This window comes from Pongo abelii, chromosome 23 (genome assembly GCF_028885655.2).
Source record: "Pongo abelii isolate AG06213 chromosome 23, NHGRI_mPonAbe1-v2.0_pri, whole genome shotgun sequence".
NCBI classification, from domain to species: Eukaryota; Metazoa; Chordata; class Mammalia; order Primates; family Hominidae; genus Pongo; species Pongo abelii.
The window spans coordinates 43,595,968-43,621,444 of NC_085929.1; the positions used below are offsets into that span (position 1 = coordinate 43,595,968).

Genomic DNA, 25,477 nt, shown 5'->3' on the forward strand with positions numbered 1-25,477 from the left:
GATCTATAGCCCGTATAAGCGAAAACTCTTTAGGGTACTCAATCATTTTGCAGAGAGTAACTGGGTCCTGAGACAGAACAGGTTGGGAGCCGCCGCCCCTACCATGGTTCCCCCAGCCCAGCAGGGCCGATGGGGCACGAGGCACCGCCAGGGGGCGCCCCTGAGCAAGCCTGGCCCTCTTGCCCTCGTAAAACCCAGGAAACGCAGGTTTTGATGTCTGCTTGTCTGTGAAGTTATCATGGATTGTTTTCCTCACAGAAGGACCTCAGGAAGTAGACAGGGGAGCCAGGGGTTGGGAAGGACTGCTCCGGGGAATGAGGAGTCAAGCGCATCCCATGGGCCTTGGGGTGTCCCTCCCACAGTCACAGAGAGATTGTGGAGAGACAGAGAAGGAACCCAAGCCGGGGTTGGAGGGGAGTGGAACGTTTCACCCTAGAAGCAACTGTGCTTAGGGCCTGCAGTGTCACCCAAGCCTTGGGCAGGGGCTGTAAGGCAAAGACACCTGTGCCTGCTACAGGACGTTCTCTCTTTCAACCTCCAGGGAGAGTCCTAGAACCAGTCTGTAGCTGGCAGCAACTTTCCCCAGGGCCTCACAGTGTACCCGGGAACCTGTCTGCCTGGGCGGTGTTTGGTTCTCACTCTGGAGGCCTGGAGCACGGGTAGAGGTGGTGGAACCCCTGGAACAAGCGTCTGCTTAGAAGGCGCCAGAGAGGAATTCAAGGCAGCGGCTGGAATCTAGTGGCCAAGCGGAGTCACTCAGCGTGAAGACGATCTGTTTATGCAGCATGTAGAAATTGCTTCATTAAGCCACGAGCTAATTTCACATAATAATCCAGATTCTTGCTCCTCTAGAAGAAGAGGAAGAGGAAGAGGAAGGAGGAGGAGGAGGATGAGGAGGAGGAGGAGAAGGAGGAGGAGGAGAAAAAGAAGAAAAGATGAAGAGGAAGAAAGGAGAAGAAGAAGAAGGAGGAGGAAGAGGAGAAGGAGAAGAAGAAAAAGAAAGAGGAGGAGGAGGAGGAGGAGGAAGAGAAGGAGAAGAGGAGGAAGGGAGAAGAAGGGAAAATGAGAATAAGAAAGAAGAAAGAGGAAGAAGAAGGAGAAGGAGAAAAGAAAGACAGAAAGAAAAAGAAAGAAAGAAAGAAAGGAAGGAAGAAAGAAAGAAAGAAAGAAAGAAAGGAAGGAAGGAAGAAAGAAAGAAAGGAAGAAAGAAAAAAGAAAGAAAGGAAGAAAGAAGGAAAGAAAGAAAGGGAGAAGAAGCTCCGAAAACACCACTGGACTACCCTACCCCCCGTCATAGACTCTAGCCCTGGCCTGGCCCTTTGGCCCATCTGAGTTTTGTTTCTGCTGCAGAACTTTCTGGGGGAGGGTGCACATTCTCTGGCTTTCCAGTGCCTCCCATCCAACAAGTGCTCCCCTCTAGCCCTCTCCAAGAAGCACCAGAAGCCTGACTCTTGCGATGCCTGCCAGTTCATCTCGACTACAAAGTACTGAGTGTCTGAAGGCACATTTTTGCACCGTGTGGCCTGCCTTGCTTCCTCACCTCTCTGGATATGGGGAATATGTCCTTCTTGCCTCATCCAGGAGGTAGACAGGGACCCGGGAAGGATGTACTGCCTGGAGGGATAAATGCATGGATGGGTGGATGGATGGAAGGGTGGGGAGAACACAAGAAGGAAGAAGAAGGGTGCATGGGTGGATGAATGCACACCCCCGTGCCCTTACCTACAGACAGGTTAAAGGGGAAGGAGGATCACAGAAGGCAAGTGCTGAAGAAAGGAGGAGAGCAGCACCTGGCATTGCCAGAGCTCTGGACCTGGGGCTGCAGAACTGAACTGGCAGCCTGGTTTTGCCCCAGGAACAAGCTGTGTGACCTTGGGTCACCCTCAACAAGCTTTAGTTTTCACATTTGTAAAACAGGGGTGATCATATCTCCCTTGTGGCATGGTTTAAGGCATGCATAGGAAATGACTTCTTTGAAGCACTTGCTGACGTCAGGCTGTGAGCTCATGGAGGAAGCAGCTTGCGCTCTCCTGCACGGCCAGCCCAGCTCAGGTCAGCCACACTGAAGTTCCCACTGAGTGTCTGTGGTTGTCGGCTGTGCTGGCCACTAGGGCTCCGGAGAACACAAGGGCCACCCCATAGCCAGGCCAGGCCGGGTTGGGGGTGGCTCCAGCTGGCCTAGGGAACCCATGGTTCTGCCTGTCCCCACTGGCTGGGAGTGAGTGGAAATGGTGGGGCAAATCACAAGAGAAGTGATGTCACAGGAGAGGAAACTGGCAGGAGGCAGGTTCCCGGAAAGGGGGAAGCCTGTGCTTCGGTGGCAGCCCGTGAGAGTGGCTTCTGCGAAATGGAGCAGCCGTGGCCAGATCTCACGGGCCAAGTCCCTCTACCACCCCCAGGCCACTCAAGAGCCTGAGGCCTCAGCTGGGCTCAAGTGGGCACCGGGAGAAGCTAGGTAGAAAGCAGGAAGGTCGGGGTGAAGGAGGCACCATGGTCTCAGAGGAGTCAGGTGAAGTGCCTAAGGATGCTTAGCCCGTGGGGGGCCCAGGCCAGCCTTTCCTCATCACTACGCTGGCACTTGAGGGTTAAGATACCCTCTCCCCTGACCCACCCTCTCCATCAATGGGCATTCTGGGCCAAAGGGCTGTACCTCCCCCTCCCTAAAGTGCCTTGTCTGAAAATCTGCTCTTCCCTAGACCTCTCATGTCTTTGCCACCCACACAAGCAGATTTCCAACAAATGCTCATTCTAAGAATTTCTCAGCATCTACATGGGATGATCACTATCACCCATGATCATAACTAGAGGGCACGGTGGCCCAGTGTGGATGGTTTGCAGGTGCCACCTCTGCCTTCCCTTCCACATTCATTCACACAGGAGGAGTCTGCGGGGAGGGGACAAGAGTCTGCCTCTGGGGACCCTGGACCCTTAATGAAAGTCTGAGAAGAAAGGGCTGGGACTTCCCAGGCCGCTCTGGAACTGGTGGGACAGCCACAGAAACTGTCGATCCCCCCACCTGGATGCCAGTGGGTTGGCTGGGGATGCCTTGGCTGAGGGAGTCACCAGCTGGCATGGGCCGCTAGAGGCTCAGAGGGAAGAATCGCACACGTGGACCACACACACATGCACGCACACGTGCACAGGCATGCATGGATGCACACACGCACACAGGCATGCATCTGTGCACCCACGTGCACTCCAGATCAGACTGCTTGGCCTTAACTCTGGCTCAATGAGCTGGGTGACTTTGTGCAAATTACTTCGTCTCTCTGTGTCTTGGGTGTCTCACTGGGTCTATGAAAGCAGTACAGGCACCTGCCTCCTCGCTGGGTTGTTGAGGCTGAAAGAGCCAGCACCATAAATCCCTCAGCTTGTGCCTGCCCAGAGCGGAGTGAGAGCCGGTGATGAATGCAGGGTCGTTGCACTTGACCTACGCCCGCGTGTGCAATGTTCTCTACGCGTTGTCTCACTTAGTCTTCCCAAGGCGGGGGTCTCTTTCATTCCCTTTTTTCAGATGAATTACCTGAGGCTGGGAGATCTAAGTCCTCGCCCAGGTAGGAAGCAGAGGAGACAGGTGCTGAGCGCTGGCCTGTCTGGCTTTGACATTTAAGCGCTTTCCACCTCACCAGCCTGACTTGGAATGGCATTTGGCCAGGAATTAATGAACAACTTGTATGGGAGACAATAGCTTCCTGACGGGTAAGTAATCAAAGATTGGGGCCCTGGGCTGGCCTGAACCCCTTGTTTCACAGATGAGGAAGGGGGTGCATCTAGAGATCCATGCAAACCCTGATGCCAGACCCTGCTGAGCACGTCCACTCCCATGTGGCAAGGGAGGCCTGGACAGAGAGAGGGGCAGCTGTGGGGGCACAGGGAGCTGTCAGGCCTCATCCTCACCACGCAGCCACCGCTTGGCTACACCCTGAAGCCCATCTCCACCACTGAAAGGCAGAAAAGACAGGGACAAGAGGCCCAGTCCTTAGCCCTCGCTGGTCCCAGTTTCCCCACCTGTACCATAGGTTGGGTGCTAGGACCAGTTCAGCCTACACATTCTGTAGCTCAGTGGTGCTCAGACTCTGGGGAGATCCCTCCACCCTGTTGGAAGCTGTCCTAGTGCCTCAAATTCACCATCGAGGCATCATTCCTTTGGATTAGGGAAAAGACTCTCCCATCTGTGTTCCACACTCTCTCTGTCATTACCCAAAGGTAGCTCACGAAGTCCCTGTCTCCCCAGTACCCAGACCCTTGCCCGACTACATCACGGAGGGAGGAGGGCCTTCCCACAGGAAGCATGAGGTGGAGCATCCTTTGGCCTGCTGTTTGTGGCTGTTGGGGATATGGGAGAGACCCCAACTGAGGACCCATCTGCGTGCCACCTAATCCTGCTGAGCCTTGATTTCCTTCTCTGGGAAATGGGAACGGCGCCAATGACCACACAAGTTGTTGGGCCAATGCACTGAACGCTTGTCTTAGCACCTAACTCCAGGCCACCGAACCCCCCACAACCTCTGAATGCTGGGGCCCCGCCTCTGGCAAATGGAGTCGCCATGGGGGTGAGGGATGAGACAGGGAGTGTCAGACCCAAGACTGTTCCTTCTCCTTTCTGGGTCTCCCTGAGACATAAAGTTCAGCTCTGGGGTAGGGAGGGAGGCAGGAAAACACGTTCTCATCATTCGCAGAACTATGAATCATGGATCCATCTCAGGGTCACCCTGCGGGTTCCTGTGAGCGGGGGTGAAGCCAGCCATCGCCAGCCTAGGTGAGTAGCAAGGAGGCCTCAAGCAAGCTCCATGAGGGGTCAGGGCAGCCGTTCCCAGAGGTGCCCCCATCATGCTACAGATGCCTTCTGCTCTCCAGACAGCACAGGCCTGCCATCACCGAACCAGCATGTCACCCCAGCAGCACAGGCCTGATGTCACACTCCATCAGCATATCACCACCAAATGTAAAGCCCTGAAGCCACTGCTTCACCAGGTCACCCCCAACAGCACAGGCCCAAAGTCACCCCTCATGTTACCCCCAACAGCATAGCCCTAAATCATACCATGAGTATTTCTTCTCCTTTCTTTTAATCCTAGTCCCAGATAAATTGCAAAAAGAAGTCAAGCAAACCTTGTCATTCTTTGTCACCTTTTGTCTGGAAGATCCTTTTGAATAGGATCAGCCAACAAGCAAATTACAAGTGTTGGTGATTGGGAACACAGACCCCAGAAATCCAAGAATTCTAGAGCCCCAGAGCCTTCCAATTTTGGCATCTTCCAAGACTGGCATCTTAGATATTCAAACTCTGTAAAATCAAGAAATGACGAATCTTGCGTACTAGACTCTCAACCCATTAGGCCCCCAGAATTCCGAGGTTGGAAGGGAGGGCAGAGGCTCAACCTGTGATGAAGGGTAGAGTCTCCTCTTTCCTGACGCTGACACGATGACCGTTTTCACCCCGGATTCCCAGGGAAAGGGTCTCCCTGGCTCTGCCATCGCTGCTTCAATATTCCTCTTCTCTCTCCCCAAACCTCTGCTCCCCAACAATGGAGCCATGGGAGGGCCTCCCTCTCCCATTGCCCACCCTCCACCCTCTAAACAATATTACCTGCACCTGAGCCTCCTTCTCTCCCTCTGGGGATGCTGGGATCATCCACACATTTGAGATATGGAACCTCTCCTGTCTTAAATGTCCCCTTCCTTGAATTTCCTAGTTCTCTTTTCTTCCCAGACAAATGAAAACCTGTCCATACACCCTGTCTCTGTTTCCCTGCCTCCCTGCCCACCCCAGGCCTCTGAAGCTGTCGGCACCACCCATGGCCTCCTGGTGGCCAGGCCCAGTGGGCACTTACTGGCCTCACGCCATGGTGACCCTGGCAACGGTTGTCAGTTAGCCTAACCCCACTGTCTCTTGCTCACATCTCTGGAAGGACTCACTGCTTTGTCAGAAACTTAGTTACCAGAGGGGGCAAGTGCAAGAGCAGGGAAGAGGGCAAGTGCCCCATTGGGGATTCAGGGGATCCAGGGCACCCGTGATTTCCATGTTACCCTGTGCAATGGGATTGGACCTGGCTGTGCAGCAGGGGTTCATGATAAGGGAGAGGCACCTCTGATTGTACACGTTGGGTTTAGAGGGAAGGCACCGAAGTGCCCATGAGTCCTTTGGCTCTGGAAACATTTTATTGAAGGATTGAGGGTGCCAGAGGGGGTTAAAGCACCCAAGAAGATGAGACCATTTTGCTGTAATTAGAATGAACATCCAAGGTGTCTGATGACCAAACGTGTCTGAGACCTCTGGGGTAGCTAGGGGGGAAGCTGGGGCCAGGGGGGAAGCTGGGGCCAGGGCGGAAGCCGGGACAAGGACAAGGTCAAGGGCAACAGGCCCGACACCAGCCCCAGCCTCTGCTCGCTCCCCTTGCTGCCCCTCTGAGACTGGGGACTTGGGCTTCCAATGAGGGGGTCACTGTGCGGGAGGGAGGAGAGGGAGAGGGAGGGAGGAAAGGAAGCTGGAGGGAGGAGAGGAAGTGGTACCTCCTGTTCTGGATTGTCCACTGGCCCTGGGTGCACGGCAAATCATACTTCTGCCTCCGCAGTGCATAGGCATCAAACCAGAGGGCCAAGCCATAGTCCAGAGAGGGCACCTGGGAGAGAGGAGCGGGCCATCAGGTGGCCCATGAGGTGTGGCCAGGTTGGTGAACCCACCTCCCTAACAACAAAGAGAAGGAAACAGAATCCCAGGTGGGGCTAAAGTCTGTCAGTCACTCAACAAACAGGCATTGCTGTGACCCACAGAGGGAGACCTCGCCCACACCCCTCTCCACCCTGGCAGGATGTGTACCCAGGGCTCAGCCTGTGGGCGCTTCAGCAGAGGCGGGACACTGCCCCCTCTCATCCCAGGTCGCCAGGGACCTGTGGTGTGCTTGGGGCAGAGGGCAGGTGGGCAGGCAGGGTGGGGTCTCACCGTGAGGTGCCAGGAGCAGTGGGTTCGGGGTGAATAGTAGCTGGGGAAGTACGGGGTGCTGAAGACGCCCTGGGAGTCCAGGCTGTTGTCCAGTGTCAGGTTCACCTCACAGGCTGGACCAGGAGAGCAGCCATTACACAGGGGTCCCCTGGCTGCACCTCCCAGCAGGCTGGCGCAGCTTGTAACCCCACCACCCCTACCACCTCTGCCAGCAAAGTGCTGTGGTTGAATGTGACTGTGTGAACCTGGGTCTCAGTCTCCTCATCTGTAAAACGGGGACAGTAATAGCACACACCTCACAGGGTAGTAGAGTGGATTAAAAAGACATAAACATCCAAACAGCCTGGCATGTAGTAAGTGCTCGATCCGTGTTAGTTATTGACATTCACAGGACAGCACTCGCCAGTTTACAAAATGTATTCATACCTGCACAGGCCTCACAGTGGCGGCTGGGGGAGAGAGAGCTGTTCCCCTTTTCCAACATGAGGTTCAGAGAAAAGGAGTGGCTTGGTTGAGGCTACACAGTGAGAGGCTGAGGGGTCCAGGGGTCAGGACAGCAGCATGCTCATCTGCCCTGGCCATCTCTTCACGGGGCCTGGGCCCTCAAAGCCCTTTGTTCCCTCCCGCCTCGAGCTTGTGTCAGACTCCCAAGGGAACAGCTCTGCTACCCATTTAGCGCTCCAGTTTGGCCAGCTGGGGACCCGGGTCCATCCATGCCAGAGAGTTTGGGGATAAACCGAGAAGAGGGCTGGGACCCTGAGTGGGAGGGAGAAGAGTGGGGAGAGGGGTGAGGGAGAAGCAGCTGCCAACACTCTGTGGCCTCCTGTCTGCCATCTTCCCCTCCCGAGCTCCAGAAATGGCAAAGTTTGGGCCTCGTGTGCGGAGGTACGGCTGGCCCAGGCCCAGGACAGCTGTCCTGTGCGGGGTGGGACGTGCCCTTCCTGGGAAGGGGGCAAGGAGGGAGGTCCCGAAGCAGGAGGAGGGTGGGGGCTGGGAGGGCAGTGGGGGACCCGCCACACCAGTGGCCGTGGCCTGGCTGTGCTGCCGTCACACCTCCCCAGGCTCCCTGCGCCCTCTTGGCTGTGAGCAGACTGTCTAGGGCGGAATCCAAGGAGTTCTTAGTCCTGCTGCAAACAAACCCACGTTCCAGGCCCAGCCACTGGTGGGTGCCAAGGGGAGGGGGCAGGGAGGGGGTGAGGGGCAGAGGGGAGGGGACACAGGTCCAGGAGAGTGAGGAGGGAGGAGAGGCCGTTAGCACAGAAAAGAGAAAAGGGGAAAGAAGGAAGGAGAGAAAAAGAGGAGGGAAGCGAGGGAGCGATGCCAGAAAGACAGAGACTGCGAATGGTGGGAGGGTCAAGGAGAAGAGGGGGTGGAAGCACAAATGGCAGAAGGAAGAGGGGGGCTGGGGTGGGGAGTGGAGAGCAGCAGCAGCTTCCAGAATCTTCCCTCTCCCCATCCCATCCCCAATTTGGGCAAAAAAGGTGAGCAGTGAGCCCAGTGGAGGGCCCTGGGAGTCCACCACCACCCCTCCCCTGCCCCAGGGACCCGTGACCTCTCACCCTGGAAGACCACCGGCTGCACGGAGAGCACGAAGGGGTCGTAGTAGCTGTGCAGGCCCTTCTTCCAGACCACCGCCATGATGGCCCCCGACGCCAGAACCTCCACCACGGGCTCCTGGCGGCTGCAGCCGTACACCCTGGCAGAACAGAAAGGTGGCAAGGCTGGGCTGGGGTCTGGGAGGGGAGTGGCAGGGAGGGTGGCAGGCGGCTGCTGGGGGAGGGTGGACGGGAGTCTGGACATCTGGGTTCTGGGTCCAGGTCTGCTACCAGAGACCACTGTGTGTCTGTGGGGAGAATTCTGTGTCTCCCCGGCCCCAGAGGACAGACTGAAGGCCCTCCAAGGACCAGGCTAGCTCCTCGGGTGAGAGAGGCCAGGAGTTTCCCCAGACTTCTGGAGCTTACAGTTTGATGATGATGGCTGGCTCGAGTCCCATGCTCCCTCCCCAGATCCCTCCACCCTGCTACAGAATCATCTGTGACCCCTAGCGTCCCTGGCAGGAAGACTAGACTGGCATCTGCAGGGACCACCCCTTCTGGCACCGCGACTCCTGGCTGTGTTCAAGGATGGGACAGGGAGAAGGCAGGTGTGGTCTTGTGACCCCCAGGGTGCCCCAGAAATCTACCCAGAGCTTGGCGCCTGGGAGGCTCGGAACGAATAACCGTATCTCAGACTTCTGGGCTTTTAGAAATCTGGAATGTCAGCCCTGAAAAGAATGGTGACACCGTTGAGGTCAGCTGCTTGATTTCCAGAAGGGGAAACAGGCCCTACCGGCAGTCCATGGCAGAGACAGGCCTGTGCTAGGCACTGCCTGTGATGGCTGGTACCTTCCCACATATGTAGCTGCCCGTGGTCTGCCTGTCTCAGACAGGGGTTCCCCAGCTCCCCTTCACCCTCTCACCAACCTCCACCAAACTTCCCAGTGTCAATGACAACACTCTCTGGAGTCCAGCGCATCTGATGGGTCAATTTATAAGAAACTAACGGCCCCACCTCCCTCTGAGTGGGCAACCCAATAGCCTCCCTGCCTGCCGACTGTGCGTGGGCCCCTGGGCCTTGACAGGAGGAAGGGGTGCCGCTGGAGGGATTGCGGGCACCTTGGCAAGCGAGTACCTGAGCTCCTCCAAGTACAGCCTCAAAATCGCTACACATGGCACCCGAGCAGCCTGCAGCCAGCTGGAGGCATGGTGGGCATAACCCCAAGGGTCTCCCTGGGAGGGTCTTGGTGCCCAGGGTCTGGGGATGGGGCATTTCCTCTGGCCTCTTGCCAGGGGAGGGAGGTGGCCTCCAGTAGCGGGCACTACCCCCTCACCCCCCAGGCCCTCGTCCCTTCTTCCTACCATCCCAGGTTGATCTTCCTGCTGCAGTGCCCAAGTCTCCCCAACCACACCTGTGCCCCCCCACCCTCCCAAACAGCCACGTCCTTTTTGGCCTTACTGGCTCATCTTCCCTGGGAGGTGGGAGATACGCTATTAGGATGGAAGAGACCTGGAGGTCACCTTTAATGGGGGCTTTAGCTTTCATTGTTGGGGGGTTTCATTTTATTTACCTAGCAGCAGAGCCCTTGTTGTAAATGAAATATGGAACGCAGAATCAAAGCACATGGTTGAAGCTGGGCAAGGGGCCACCTGCTCTGTCTTCCCATCACCACCAAAGTCCCCCTCACCCCCATTCCCCAGCAGGTTTCTGGGGTACAAGCTTGAGAACCCCAAATTTCTGACCTGTCATTTTAGAGCTTCTCCAAAGGTCTGGGACCACCAGGAGCCACCAGGAGCCGCAGTGAGTAGGAACAGAGCTGGGCCTGGCAGTCAGGTTCCCTCCCAGGCTGAGAGGCACCCAGAGAAGCCCCAGGGGAAATCCCTAAGTGTCCCCACCCTTGTTGGACCTGGAAGTCAGATGGTGTCTGGCTTCTCCGCACTTCCCAGGCACATGCCGCAGATCCAGGTCACACCCAGCAGGGCAGCAGGAGGGGTGACACGGAGAGAGCAGCTCGGAGAGGCCCTGGGGGAGGGGTGTGGCAAGAACCTCTGCCAGCTCACATTCAAAGACTGCGCTTGATCTGAACACACTGGTCCCATCCCTATCTGCCTGGAGGCTGTCCACGGCCCAAGTGAGACAGAAGAGGCATCAGCCTGACGCCCGCCCGGCACAAAGTAAGTGCTCAATAAACAATCGCTGAGAACTGCCCAGCCCAGAGCATCTTCCCCACCTCCTGCAGCGCTTTGTAGGCTAACACCCATCTCCCCATCCTGTGGGAGGACCAGGCTCCCAGAGGTCAAGGCCATTTCCAGTCCCTCCTCCCCACCCCCAGCCACCTGCCCTCTGATCCTGATCACTTCCATACTCCACACCATATCTCATGCCCTAAAGCCCTACTCCTCTGCTCAAGAACTTTCAATAGCTCCCCACTTACCAAATATCAAAGTCTAAATGGCTCCTGGCACTCAATGCCTTTTGTGTCCCAGTCCCAGTTAGAGTATATATAATGATAACAATAATGGCTAGTGTGTAAGTGCTAGGCACTCACTATGTGTAAGGATCATGGCACAGATAGTCTGATTTAAATCCTCCAATGATCCTGCAAGGTAAGCATGATTATGAACCCACCCTCCCTGCCTCTCAGGCTTCTGGTGGGGTTTAAATGAGATACTAGATTCTCCATGGGAGGGGATGTCTTCACTGCAGGGCCCTGGTGCCTAGATCAAACACACAGTAGGTGTGCAGTATCTATTTTGAGTGAATGAATGAATGATGTAGGTGGTACTGCTTTGCAAGTTCTAACAACGCATCAGAGCTCATGGATTAAATGTAAGAGCAGAGAGGCTCACTAGTATGTGGGGTGGGCGTGTGGGGGTGTGATGGGGAACCCCCTGCCTCCTAGCTGCGTGCCCTAAGGCAAGTTACTTTGCCTCTCAGAACTTTCAATAGCTCCCCACTTATCAAAATCCAAATGGCTCCTGTCACTCAATGCCTTTTGTGCCCCAGTCCCAGTTAGACTATATATAATGATAATAATAATGGCTAGCATTTACTGAGTACTCACTATGGGTAAGGATCATGGCACAGATAGTCCGATTTAAATCCTCCAATGATCCTGCAAGGTAAGCAGGTTCTGAGAGGCAAAGTAACTTGCCTTAGGGCACACAGCTAGGAGACAGGGGGTTCCCCATCACACCCCCACACCCCCACCCCACACAGCAGTAAGCCTCTCTGCTCTTACATTTAATCCGTGAGCTCTGATGCATTGCTAGAACTTGCAAAGCAGTATCACCTACATCATTCATTCATTCACTCAAAACAGATGCTGCACACCTACTGTGCGTTTGATCTAGGCACCAGGGCCCGGTAGTGAAGATATCCCCTCCCATGGAGAATCTAGTATCTCATTTAAACCCCACCAGAAGCCTGGGAAGCAGAGAGGGTGAGTGTTCTGCCAGGAAGCAGTCAGGATTTAGGAATGACCCCAGAGGTTGAAAATCCAGGCTGCAGCCAGACTCTGAAACATCCCAACAAGCCACGGTGCCTCCCAGAGCTGACTTTAGGGGTCATCTAGAACAACGGCTTTGTTACAGATGGGAAAACTGAGGCTCGGGGAGGGGAAGCGCCCCCAGTACACAACCATCTCCAGCCTCCTGTCCCCTATCCCCTCTAGGCTAGCCGTCCTGTCTCCCAGATACCCAGGCCCAAGGTCCTACCCCCCTTGTCTAAGAATGCTGTGTGTGACCTTCAACTCCCCCATCAACCACTCTCCTTTCCAGCCCTCCCTCCTGCCCTCATTCCCGCAGACTCACGAGGTGATGAGCCTCTTCTCCAGGGGCCCAGCCACGTCATACATGGCCAGTCGGTCCCGGCACTCTGCCAGCGTCCACTCCAGCCGGAGTTTGAGCATGAGGTCCTCAGGGCCCTGCAGGTGCCACAGGCAGCTGGAGGCCAGGTGGTCAGGCCCCTTCAGCCGGAGGACCTGGCCCTGGCCCACGTAGCTGTAGCGGTAACAACCTGGAGCGGGGAGAAGGGCACAGCCCCTGATTCCTGTGAGCCAGAAAGAGGGGACCCTGGGGAGCCAGGTCCCTCAAGGTCCTCCACCAGGCAGGATGGGCTGGGCAGGGGAGCCGGGTGGGGATAGCCAGACACGCTCTACCCCATCCTTCTCTTTCCCTGTCAGTATCCTCATTCATGCATTTGTTCATTGGTTCAGTCATTCACTCATGGAATGGACACACACTGAGCTTCATGCCTTCTCAGTGCCCAGGTAAAGATCCAGTCGCTGCCTGGGGACATGGATGACAGCGGGGACAGACAGACACAGAACAGGCAAGAATAGCTCAGGAGGTGACGGCTCCAAACCAGGCCTGTGGGCTGGGGGCGTCCTGGGGGTCTTCGCGTGAGCAAAGAGGCTGGGGCGAGCCGGGCAGCTTTGAGAAAAGTACACACAGGGCACGTGTATCTAGAGGACCAGCTGAAGGCAGGGAGGCCCGGCCCAGGCCATTCCCAGGATGGGCGCTGCTTTCTCCTGCAGCCATAGGGAGCCACAGAAGGTTGGGCCAGGCTGGACATGGGCTGGCTTGGACCACACACTCCTCTGGCTGCTGTGGAGACCAGCGAGGCCACAAGCAATGAGGAGGAGAAGGGATGAGGGCTTCACTTCCCGTAGAGAGAAGGGAGTGCCCTAAGGAGGAGTCTGGGAGGCTGCCCTGGGGGGAGGACATGAGCTTTGAGCTAATGATGGTGAAGCCATCAGAATAAAACAGGTGCTTATCAGCATTTGCTACAGGCCAGAAACTGAACTGAATGCCTTCCCTCACTGTCTCACTCAATGCCCACAACAACTCTACGAGATACTTTCAATGATTGTGTCCATTGCACAGACCTGGGCCAGACACATCTGGGTTTGCCCAGCCACCACCTAATCTTTCCTGGGCCTTGCTTTCCTCATCTATAGAATGGGACGATAACACCACCCTTGCAGGGCCGCCAGCAGAGGCTGTGGGATGATACACGTTTGAATGCCCAGCACAGCGCCTTGCACAGTAGGGGCTCAGTAAAGGCAGTGCCTGTTCCTCAGGTGGGTGTGAGGGAGACGGAGCAGGTAGGGCTGGGGAGAAAGGCCTGTGACTTGTCATCCTGCAGCTGGCCCCGCCTGAGGCTCAGACCTAGCCCATCTCACGGCTGCCTCACTTCACAACTGTTTCACCATCATACCCCACCCCCCTACCCCACACACCAGTGAGCCTCTGCTCTTCCATCTAATCCGTAAGTTCTGATGCACTGCTAGAATTCACAAAGCAGTACCACCTGCATCATTCATTCATTCATTCATTCATTCATTCATTCAAAACAGTGACTGTGCACCGACTGTGTGTTCAATCTAGGCACCAGGGTCTGGCAGTGAACATATTCTCTCCCGTAGAGCATCCAGTATCTCATTTAAACCTCACCAGAAGCCTGATGTTCTTCCAGGAGCCAGTGGGGATTTAGGAATGAACCTGGGATGTGGGAGGCAGCCTGCCGACATGAAATTATAAAACCTGAGTTTTCAGTCTATTTTCCCTGCTTTAAATCGTCTTCTTTGGAAGGCCACAGACAAGCAAAGGTCCCCCTGTCAGCTTGGTCAGCCTGAGGGCAGCCCCCGAGGCTAGCGCCATCTGCTGGGCCCCCAGAGGAGGGGGTGTAGGGGGAGAGAACTGGAGAGAAGGAGGGAGGGGCACTACCCTCCCCACCTAGCCCCAACACTCATCAGCTGTGTGATGATGTCATTCTTGGCTCAAGGGTCATACAAAATCAGGCAGCAGTGGGACAGATTCGGTGTCCAGGCTGCAGTGAGCCAGTCTCTGTCCCCAAGCATTGTCTGATTAAGTCCCCCTGAGGCTCTCAGGAGTAATAACTCTGACTTACTATTGGTTGTAGATTATCAACCTCAGACTCTGTAGAGGTAGATGTTCACTAGCTCTGGGTAGTTAACTGAGTCTGGGCCAGTGGCTTAGCCATTCCGAGTTCTGTCAAATGGATGTAATAATGATCCCTGTCCTACAACCTCCTCTGGCCAGTGCTGAGGACCAGGAAGGGAACAGAGGTGAATACACTTTGCTCTGATGCTGCCACCTGTGGCTCAGCCCCTTCTCCCTGACCCCTGGCCGTGCTGACTGCAGTGGGGAGCTGACCTCCCCAGAGAGAGAACAACCATATCTGCCTAGGGAAGGGACAGGGCCTCCACCAGCAGCTGGGGAAAGATGCCAGGCACTTCCTAGGGTTTTGGGTTCTTTAAGTCTTGCTCCAAGCAGATTCTTTGCTCTTGCCACTTTAATAATTACTTTTTTTTTTTTTTTTTGCTCTTGCCACTTTAATAATTACTGTTTTGTTTTTGTGTTTTTTTGTGTTTTTTTTTAGACTAATTCCGTGGAGAGGTGTGTGCTAACCTTTTGTTAATCAGAAACACCTTCAGGGAGCCTGGCACCTCTTGGCGCTGGGAGGAAGTAACTGAACATGCCTTGGGTGTTCCCGCCCCTGGCCTTTGCCCCTGACATTCCCTCTGCCCAGGGAACCCTTTCTCCTTCTCACCCTGACAAATTCCTTCCTACCCCTATGCCCAAATTTCTTTTTCTTTCGAAAATTATTTTATTTTATTGTTGAGACAGCCTGTCACCCAGGCTGGAGTGCAGTGATGCGATCACAACAGCTCATTGCAGCCTCAACCTCCTGAGCTCAGGTGATCCTCCCACCTTAGCATCCCCTCCTCCAGCCCTGAGTAGCTAGGACTGCAGGTGCACACCACCATGTCCAGCTAATTTTTTTTTTTTTAATGGAGTTTGCTCTTGTTGCCCAGGCTAGAGTGCAATGGTGCAATCTTGGCTCACTGCAACCTCCACCTCCTGGGTTCAAGCAATTCTCCTGCCTCAGCCTCCCAAGTAGCTGGGATTACAGGCATGCGCCACCATGCCCAGCTAATTTTGTATTTTTAGTAGAGATGGGGTTTTGCCACATTGGCCAGGCTGGCCTCGAACTCCTGACCTCAGGTGATCCGCTCAACTCGGCCTCCCAAAGTGCTGGGATTACAGGCGTGAGCCACCACGCCCGGCCCATGCCCAAATCTGATGCCCCCTCCATGAAGTCTTCCAGGATCCCCCAGTCAGGAGCAACCCCTGCCTCCTATAGATCTGGGACTCTGTGTGAGGCTCTTGATTTGCCCCCTCCTCTGCTTTGGAACGAACAATTCCCTCTCTCCGCTGCCTCTGGGGCCTCTATTCTCACACTGGCACTTGGTGTTATGAGAATCTGTTTATGTGTCTGTCTCCCTCATGGGGCTTGAAGCTCCTCCGAGGGCAGGGGTGAGGACACGGTCATCCTGGTGTCCTCCGCGCAGGAATGGGGCCTGGCATGAAGGAAGTGCTCAGAAAGTCAACTTCAAGGATTTCAGTTGTTATCTCTGCCCCCGAGACTCTGTGCTCTGGACATGCACTGAACCAGTCTCCTCATTCATGCTTTCGTTCATTTGTTCAATCATTCATTCATGAAACGAACACCCACCGAGCACAGATAATTACAGAACAACTGCCAGGAACATGGGGACACAGAGGCATGAGGCAACATGAGGCTATTACATAGCACTTCTATTGCAGGAGAAAAAATAACTTTCCATAGGACCTTTCCCTTTTCTTTCTTTCTTTCTTTTTTTTGAGATGGAATCTCACTCTGTCGCCCAGGCTGGAGTGCAGTAGCACAATCTCACCATCTCAGCTCACTGCAAGCTCCATCTCCCAGGTTCAAGTGATTCTCCTGCCTCAGCTTCCTGATTGGTTAGGACTACAGGTGCGCACAACCATGCCCAGCTAATTTTTATATTTTTAGAACAGACAGGGTTTCACCTTGTTGGCCAGGCTGGTCTCGAACTCCTGACCTCAGGTGATCTGCCTGCCTCTGCCTCCCGAAGTGCTGGGTTACAGGCATGAGCCACCATGCCTGGCTGACTTTTACATTTTTTAATGATTGAAAAAGGTCCTATGGGGCCAGGCATGGTGGCTCACACCTGTAATCCCAGCACTTTGGGAGGTGGAGGCAGGTGGATCACCTGAGGTCAGGAGTTCGAGACCAGCCTGGCCAACATGGCAAAACCTCATCTCTTCTAAAAATATACAAATTAGCCAGGCATGGTGGCAGGCGCCTGTAGTCCCAGCTACTCAGGAGGCTGAAGCAGGAGAATTGCTTGAACCTGGGAGGTGGAGGTTGCAGTGAGCTGAGATCGCGCCACTGTACTCCAGCCTGGATGACAGAGTGAGACTCTGTTATATATATATATATATGTCATTCTTGGCTCATGGGCTATACAAAATCAGGCAGCAATGAACCAGATTCGGTGTCCAGGCTGCAGTGAGCCAGTCTCTGTCTCCAAGCATCGTCTGATTAAGTCCCCCGAGGCTCTCAGGAGTAATATCTCTGACTTACTATTGGTTGTAGATTATCAATCTTGAACTCTGTAGAGGTAGATGTTAACTTTCAGAAGACTATAATAAGCTGTCAATGACTTTAATTCACTAGAAAAGACAACCCCAAAGGTTTGAGTTTTCTTGCCTGGTAGGACCTTAACCAGGTTTGTATCTAACTTGGTAATCTTATTCCAGCAGTTCTCTTTTTCCATTAACGATTGATGATAGATAGATAGATAGATAGATAGATAGATAGATAGATAGATAGATATAAACAGACAGCTAGCTAGCTAGACAGACAGAGAGAGAGACAGACAGATAGATAATAGATAGACAGCTAGCTAGCTAGATAACTAGATAGACAAGCAGACAGATATCCACAGAGAGATGATAGATAGATAGATAGATAGATAGATAGATAGATAGATAGATAGATAGATAGACAAATAGATCAGTTTCTTGCATTCTTTACCATTCCACTCGTTCCCCCATTAATCAGCTAAATAAATGTTTGACACATGGTCACTCTATCTTTGTATAAGAATCATGATTTCACCTCTTTGAAAACTACTTTGACCTCATCACCTCCATTCAACAAAGAAGCAAGCATTTGACCAGCAGGATGGGAAGAGGGGAAGGTAAAGAAAGGTATAACAAGGATTTAAACTCTGCCTCCCTCCCTGAGAAGGGGTTGAGACGCTCACCCCCACCTTGGCTCTGAGTGACAACGCTAGATAGTGTGGGAGGAATCTGAGAATTTAGGGGCCATAGAGTCCAGCAGCCAGTTGGTGCACTGCATTAGGGGCCATAGACTCCAGCAGCCAGTTGGTGCACTGCACAACTCACACAAACTACAACTTGGACAGCACCTCCTGCCTTGTGCAGCGTGGTCACTCTGCTGGTCAGCTGAAAGATTGTGGGTCCGCTTGGAGAAACGCAAGGTGACTCTAGCAATATGGCACCAGGTAGGGAGGGAGGGCTGATGAGCCTGACTGGAAAGGAAAGGAAAAGGTGGAAGGAGTGTTCTTGAATGCAATGGCACCGCTACCTCCAAAAGACCAAGTTTTAAAACCAATGTCACTGATAAACCATGAATTGGCAAGACGATTTTCTACCATCAGTGGAAACTAGCTTGTGGGCAGGTTGAAGTCAATGATAGAGGAGACTCACGTTCGTGGACCACTAAACCTGACTCATCCTCACACCCACACAGGAACGCATGCACACCCGTCTACAAGACACACACAAATACACGCATGCACAACACCACCTCCTCTCCCCCTACAGGCTGCAAGACTTGCTTGGGACACATCACTGAGTCCACCATGGCATCCCCTGGGTGACTCTTGGCCAGGGCTCCCTGCACACACGATAGAAGCCATGTGTCCCCCTGACACACAACAAAGTCAAGACAAACACCAACTCAAAAGGAAAGTGGGGAGGGGGAAAAAAAAGTAGCGTACCCAGCGTGGAATTCAGTGCAGCTATGTCTTTCACACTGGCTTCTGATAAAAGGAAATGAACAAACAAATAAACAAGAACAAAAAACAAATAAAAGAAAACACAATGAAAATAAAATTAGAGGAGACTCCTGGAGCCAGCCTTGTCTGAGATTTACCCTAAACGCCCCCACCCTGCCCTTCCGTCCTGGCTCCTTGAATGCAATGGCACTACTACCTCACCTGGGGGGCCCGCCCTGACATCACCCCAGCCCTGGCAGGCAGCCTCCCCGGGCCACACCACAGCTTGTTTCCCCCAACCTCATGAGGCCAACCCCATGTTTCCGCTCCCAGTACTGACCCAGGATCACTAGGCCCTCGGGGTCCACTTCGTATTCGGCCCTGTAGGGGACGGCAGCTGAGCTGTTGACCGTGGACAGCAGCTCCTCCACCAGCAGCGCCTGCACCACCTCGGGGCTCAGCATCGGCCGGCGGTGCTCGGGGATTTGGAGAATGAACCAGAAGAAGCAGGTGAGGGGTCCCTCCCTAAGGCAGGTAGAAGTGAGAGACGCCAGGGAAGGATTCTGAGGTCTGGCCCCAGCTCCACTCCTGCTCATGCACATCGAGCACTTTCCACATCCTAGCCATTGCTGTCCATCTTCACGCAGAAGCCTCTAGCAACCTCTGAAGGAGGCGCTCTCATAATCCTTATTTTACAAATGAGAAAACTGAAGCACGAGAGGTGAACTTGTGCCTCATAGACTATGCCGCAAGTAGCCAAACCAGAAGTGGACGGGGCAGTCGGGCCCTGGAGCCAATGCTCTTAACCCCATCCCCCTCCAACATCGCCTCGCCTGATGGTGTCAGGCCCTTGATCAGCCATCACAGTCATTGTCTGGTGCAAACCTATCACACCCATGTTTCCATTCTACAGAAGAGCCCAATGAAGGGAGGGTGACATGCAGGAAGCCAAGTTCCCTCTCTATGCCTTAGTTTCCTCATTTGAAACATGAAGGCATTGCATCAGAAGCCTACAGAGTCCCCTCCCATTCTTTGAATCTCAGCTTCTTGCAGGAGCTGGTCGGGGCAAGGACCACTCACCCAAAGGAATAGACAGAGCTGGAGTTGTAGTAAGTTCCCAGGCGGGTGCTGGTGATGAGCTCCTTGAGCTGTGAGAAGGGAAGACAACAGCCCCTGGGACCCTCTGCAGGGCAGACAGGGCCACTTCCTACTTTGGGGTGCCCTTTGCTCCTACCAGCAGCCCCGCTCCATGCATCATTCTCCAAGGTGCACAGGCTTGATCACAGCCACACAGCACTGAGTGGCCGGGCTGGGGCACACATGAATCTCACACCCCGTCCCCTTCTTTCCCTTTCCACTACACCCCCCTCTCACCTCCACCCACACTGCCGATGACCTCTCTGCCCCTTGCCAAAAGTCACTCCTCAACTCTGAGAAACCCCTGCTCAGCTCCTGGGTCCCCTCTGCACCTCCTCCCATGGCCTGGGACAAGCCAGCAGCTCTGATGGGTAGCACAGCTGATTGGAGTTTTTGCACATCTCCAACTACAGAGCTGGTGGCAGGATTACAGGCTCTTAAGCATTTGCACAGCGTGGGAATAGTGTTCGTGTTATCTCAACTTCACTGCAACCCACAACAAATCTGCAGCCGGGTCCTGTTGTTATCACCCCTACCTCATGGAGGAGGAAACGGGCAGCCTCAGGCTGGGTCCCTCAGTAGCAGACCCTCCATTGACAAGGTGGGGCAAGTGGTTTATTTGGAGGTGATTCTGGGAAACAGTAGTTGGGAGGGAGAGACTGGAAAGTGGGCAACCAACACAGGGCCATGAATGCGGAGTGTAGAGCTGAGAGCATCTGAGCTCAGCCCAATAGGGCATCTCTGGGACACAGCCTGGAACATTCTCTGAACTATTCCCCCTGCCAGGGCCAAAGAAGCTCCAGCCACTCCAGCGCTCATGGTTCAGGGTTGCTCCTGGGAATAACTCCCAGGCACTTCTGGCCTGCCTTGCTGGGCACTGGTCCTGCAGCCTGAGAGTGGCAGGCAGTAGACCAGCCTCCGTGCAGTGAGCCACCATCCCGTAACAGAGGGGCAGGAGCGGCCACCGTCCTGTAACGGAGGGGCAGGAGCGGGCCACCATCCTGTAACGGAGAGGGAGGAGTGGGCCACCATCCTATAACGGAGGGGCAGGAGTGGCCACCATCCTATAACGGAGGGGCAGGAGTGGGCCACCGTCCTGTAACGGAAGGGCAGAATTGGGCCCTCAATAGTGTCCGCTGCACTGCGGGACCTTTCCCAAGGTCATGCTCCACGCCTGGTAAGAGGCATGATCAGGATCTAATCCGAGTGCGATTGACCCAAGCGTCCACTAACTTTGCCATGACCCTCAACCTCATCTGCTTCCATGGTGCCTGGAGCAGGGCTGTGGTCCCCGTGAGTGCTCCAGATGGGTTGACCAACTGGCTCCATGTGATCAGACCCCACCCCTCTCTTTTCACCCCCACATTCCCTCCTTCTCATCCCCCAAATCCTTTCCTACCATCTTCTGGGCTTTGGCAGTTTCACTACGGAAGGCACTAGATTCCCGGCGGGTAAGATCCTGGGAGAAGTGGCGATTGAGCACGCGCAGGCTGCCTGAGTACACCTGGCTGACCGTCACCTCCGCGTTGTACCCTGCCCAGGAAGGAACCAGCAGGGTTAGTGGAGGAAGCGGGTGGGAAAGGCTCCCGTCTCTTCCATGCCTTCTCCTGCCACCCACACCCTCAGCTCAGCCCCAGTGTCTTGGGTCTCCACGGCACCATCAACGTCATCATCATCATCTTTGTCACTGCCATTGTCATCATGGTCATCTAAAGTTTATTGGATGACAAACTGGCTGCAAGGTACCAGGGAGGGAGAGGCTCCCAGATGGATGGTGTCCTACAGGTTCCCAGGGAGAGGCTGACACAGTGACCAGTCCAGGACACCCACGACATGAAGGGCAGGAAATCCACATAGGCCCAGGAGGCCAAGGTCATGGGTCAGCATCCTTCCACTCGTGAGGTCACCCAGGGATCCCACAGGTGTGTGCTAACCACCTACTACATGGGGTATGCCAGTTAACCAAGACAGATGTGTCTCCCCTCATGAAGCTGACAGTGGTGGGTAAGAAAGGTGTGGCTCTGGCAACCACACAGCATGTGGCATCCATCTGTGGGCAGTGCCATCAGGGAGCAGTGCCACATGGTGCTGTTGAAGGGACGTGACGAGGACACTCAGCCTGGGCCAGAGTGGAGTGACTCTCCAGCTGAGATGTAGGGATGGGGAAGCTGTAAATTGGTAAGAGAAGAGGGAGGGAAGTACCTTCAAGGAGAGAGAGCAGCGCAGGGCATGGGGCCAGTAGCACGGGGACCATGGTGAGGACCTATTACATGGGGTACGCCAGTTAACCAAGACAGATGTGTCTCCCCTCATGAAGCTGACAGTGGTGGGTAAGAAAGGCGTGGCTCTGGCAACCACACAGCATGTGGCATCCGTCTGTGGGCAGTGCCATCAGGGAGCAGTGCCATCTGTGAGCAGTGCCATCAGGGAGCAGTGCCACACGGTGCTGTTGAGGGGACGTGACAAGGACACTCAGCCTGGGCCAGAGTGGAGTGGCTCTCCAGCTGAGATGTAGGGATGGGGAAGCTGTAAATTGGTAGGAGAAGAGAGAGGGAAGTACCTTCAAGCAGAGGGAGCAGCATGAGGCACAGGGCTGGTAGCACGGGGACCATGGTGAGGACCCAGGCTGAAAGCCTTTTTGGCTGGAGCAGTCAGAGACAGGGAGGAGCAGCAAGGAGCTGGGGCCTCGGCAGGGCAGGGCCCATTGGGTCTTTACCCGATGAACAAGGGAAACCATGAAAGGTTTAAAATCAGGAATGATGTCATCAGACTTCTGTTTTACAAAGACTATTTTGGCTGAAGTGAAGAGGGTAGACTCATAGCCCTGGTTTACACCCCTATTCATTCACTCAACAAATACTTCCTGAGAGTCTGCTATGTGTAGGAACTGAGCCAAAGCTCTTGGGACTATATGAGCAAAACAACGAACAGAACAATCAAGAAAAAACTGCCCTTCATAGCTTGCAGACTAGCAAGGAATCAGACGGTAAACCACACATCGTGTATAACAGGTTAGACGTGGTCAGTGCGGTGGAAATCAGGGCATGGGGCGGGCTGCAATATGGAGGTCAGGGAACAAGGTGATGTACATCTGTGGAAAGAATGTCCCCAGGCGGGGGCAAGTGCAAAGGCCTGGTGTGTTTCAGGAGCAGCAAAGAGTGAGCAACAGGACAGCAGGAGGGTATGAGATGGGGAAGGGGAGAGGCCGGGTAGGGTTTGCCAGGCCTGGGAGGACTCGGGCTTTCACCCTGGGTAAGATGGGAGGAATGGGAGGTGCTTTTTTTTGTTTTGTTTTGTTTTTGAGAGAGTTTTGCTCTTGTTGCCTAGCTTGGAGTGCAAGGGCTTGATCTCGGCTCACCACAACCTCTGCCTTCAGGGTTCAAGCGATTCTCCTGCCTCAGCCTCCCGAGTAGCTGGGATTACAGGCATGCACCACCACGCCTGGTTAATTTTGTATTTTTAGTGGAGACAGGGTTTCTGCATGTTGGTCAGGCTGGTCTCGAACTCCCGACCTCAGGTGATCCATCTGCTTCGGCCTCCCAGAGTGCTGGGATTATGGGTGTGAGCCATGCGCCTGGCCCCATGCGAGGGTCTAAGCACCGAAGTTAGAGGATTTGGTTTGCTTTATCAAATGGCACCTCTGCTGTTATGTTGAGAAAGGCTCTAAGGAGGCAGGGCAGAGGCAGGGAGAGCATCAAGGACACGCCTGCAGGGCTCCAGGGGAGAGATGTCCAGGGGGACAGAGTCTGGCCCCAGCTGTGGCAGAGGAGAGGGTGGGAAGTGATTGGCATCAGCTGCTTTTGATGTATTTTGGAGTAGAGATGACCAGGTTTGCTGGCAAAGTGGGGCTGGGGTGGAAAAGAAAGAAAGGAGTAAGGGGAAGGTGCCAGAAAGAAGACATCGTCTTGGACTGGGATGTGGGAGGTACAGGTCTGGGGAAAATTACGCAGAGACCTCATGGTCTGAACGCCTGGGGTCCGAGATGCTCCTTAGACATGTAAGAGGAAGAGCAGAGGCAGCTCTAGAGTCAAGCTCAAGGGAGAGGCCCAGGCTAGAAATGCAAATGTGGGTGTTATCAGGGTATAAAGGGCACTTGAAGCTAAGGGTAACAGATGAGATCACAAAAGAAGTGGGTGGAGAGAGAAAGGAGAGCCCCCCCACCCCCATCAGCAGGGACACAGAAAAAGCAACCCGCTGAGCAGAAAGGACCCGGTGGCAGCCCAAAGTCTAGGGAGGAAAGGGCTTCTGGAGGTGGGGGTGAGCCCCCGGGTCAAGTGCAATGACGACTGAGAAGTGGACGTTGGATTTAGCAACCTGGCATGTTGGCGAGCTTGACAATGGCCATTGGAGTTGGGGGGCAGAGGGAGCCAGGTTGGAAAGGGCACAGAGAGACTGGGTATATGGATTGACAGCTCCTTCAAGGAGCAGAGAAATGGGGGAGGCACCCCAAGGGACATTGACAGATGCTGCTGCTGGGGGAGAGAGGGCGTCCTTGCTGGTGCTGGGCCATTTTATGGGCAGAGGGGGTTGGATCGGGGTCCCAGGAGGAGTACATGTGATGCAGCCGGGAGGGCAGGTGGGCCAACATATATGAGGCTTCTCTTCTAAGCTGTTTTGTTTTCTCACTGAAGCAGGAGACAGGGGCAGGCGGGTGCTGGGGGCTTGAGAACACATAAAACTCCTGCCTGGGAGAGCAGGAAAGGGAAAGGACCCGGGAAATATGGTTGGTGGTATTAAGGGTCCTGCTACCATCCTTCTTAGGAAGCTGGCCACACCCTCTCCTCGGGCCAGGCCGTCCTCCTCGCTTGGGGCCTGTCCTGCTCCAGTGTCACTGGTCACTTGTGCACCTCCTCTTCCAGAAAGGGCAGGGCGTGTCTCTGATCCACCTCCTTGCCCAGCGCCCAGTCCCAGGAGCACAGCCTGGTCAAGGCGGGAGGAGTCTTTCAAACAGCTCCCGAAGTGCCTCCTTCAACCCTTAATCCCTCTGTGGGGAGTTGGCTTCCCCCAGCAGAGGCTTGGGAGCACTCACCCCTTGGGTCCTCAGCCCCATGGAGCACCTCTCCTGGGGTGGGGGTGATTTACCCCAGGAGCATAATCAGGGGGAATTAAACTCCTCTGCAAAGAGAAATAATTGGCAGGTGAGTTCCTGGCCCTCCAGCCCAGTGCCCCGTGGTTTACCCTGTAGACTCATTAGCCCGCTACCTGAGGAGGCCCCCACAGCCCTGTGCTATCTGGGGCACTGGCTTCCTGCCGGTGGTGAAATGCACATGGCGTCTACTGCCTGCATTGCTCAACTCTGGGTAGAATCACTGTAAGTCATTGCAAGCAGGCCCGTGTCAGACCTGGGGTTCCCAATAGCGTCACTCCCAGATGCTGGTTCCAGACACTCCCAACCCTGACCCCCTTGGATCTAGGCCTACGTGGATTTCTCTCCACTGCTACAAAGTTGGTCCCCAGGTTGCTTTCAACAGGCCTGGAATTCCACCAGGAGATTCAGCCAGTAAGAGCACTAGCTATCCTTTGCAGGATGTTTAATGGGATGCTTCTGATCACGCAGGCAGCTGGGTTGTCCCTTCCGTGGCTTCCCAGCCCTCAGCTTCCTCTGTCCCAGCACATGCTATGCTTTAGCAAAAGTGTCAGGTCTGATGCCTTGGCTAAATCACAAGGACAGGGACTATCCCCAGAACCTGGCACACAGGAGGTGCTTGGCACTGAGTAAATGAACGAATGAATGGATCTTCTACGGTGTACAGTGTAGAGGCACAGTCTAATTTAGTCTCTCCATTACTTCCCACTGTCAAAGGCAGAAGGAAGAGGAGAGACTCCATCGATCTTAGAGAAAGATAATAGATGCTCAAGAGCATTCATTCAATGAATGAATGAATGAACAGAGGCCTGGATGAATGGGCCCAGAGCACAGGCCAGTTGCTCCCTGGGCACCAGGGGACTGACTGAGGGCTGTG

The 25,477-nt window shown here is 54.5% G+C and overlaps 1 protein-coding gene and 1 long non-coding RNA gene across 2 annotated transcripts in view; one reads left to right on the forward strand and one right to left on the reverse strand.

The window, feature by feature from the left end:
* Positions 1-25,477, reverse strand: part of TMPRSS6 (transmembrane serine protease 6) — a 41,400-nt gene that overhangs the window by 14,069 nt on the left and 1,854 nt on the right. The window contains exons 2-9 of the mRNA XM_054543383.2: positions 20,914-21,047; positions 19,458-19,525; positions 18,718-18,902; positions 18,381-18,422; positions 12,292-12,496; positions 8,503-8,639; positions 6,944-7,056; positions 6,514-6,623 (exon numbers count right to left, since the gene is read on the reverse strand). Coding sequence (XP_054399358.2) covers positions 6,514-6,623; positions 6,944-7,056; positions 8,503-8,639; positions 12,292-12,496; positions 18,381-18,422; positions 18,718-18,902; positions 19,458-19,525; positions 20,914-21,047 — 994 coding nt within the window. The remainder of the gene's footprint in view (positions 1-6,513; positions 6,624-6,943; positions 7,057-8,502; positions 8,640-12,291; positions 12,497-18,380; positions 18,423-18,717; positions 18,903-19,457; positions 19,526-20,913; positions 21,048-25,477) is intronic.
* Positions 10-5,111, forward strand: LOC129052651 (uncharacterized). Its single transcript, XR_008517744.2, has 2 exons — positions 10-3,699; positions 4,680-5,111. It is a non-coding gene; the product is annotated as an uncharacterized LOC129052651 (long non-coding RNA).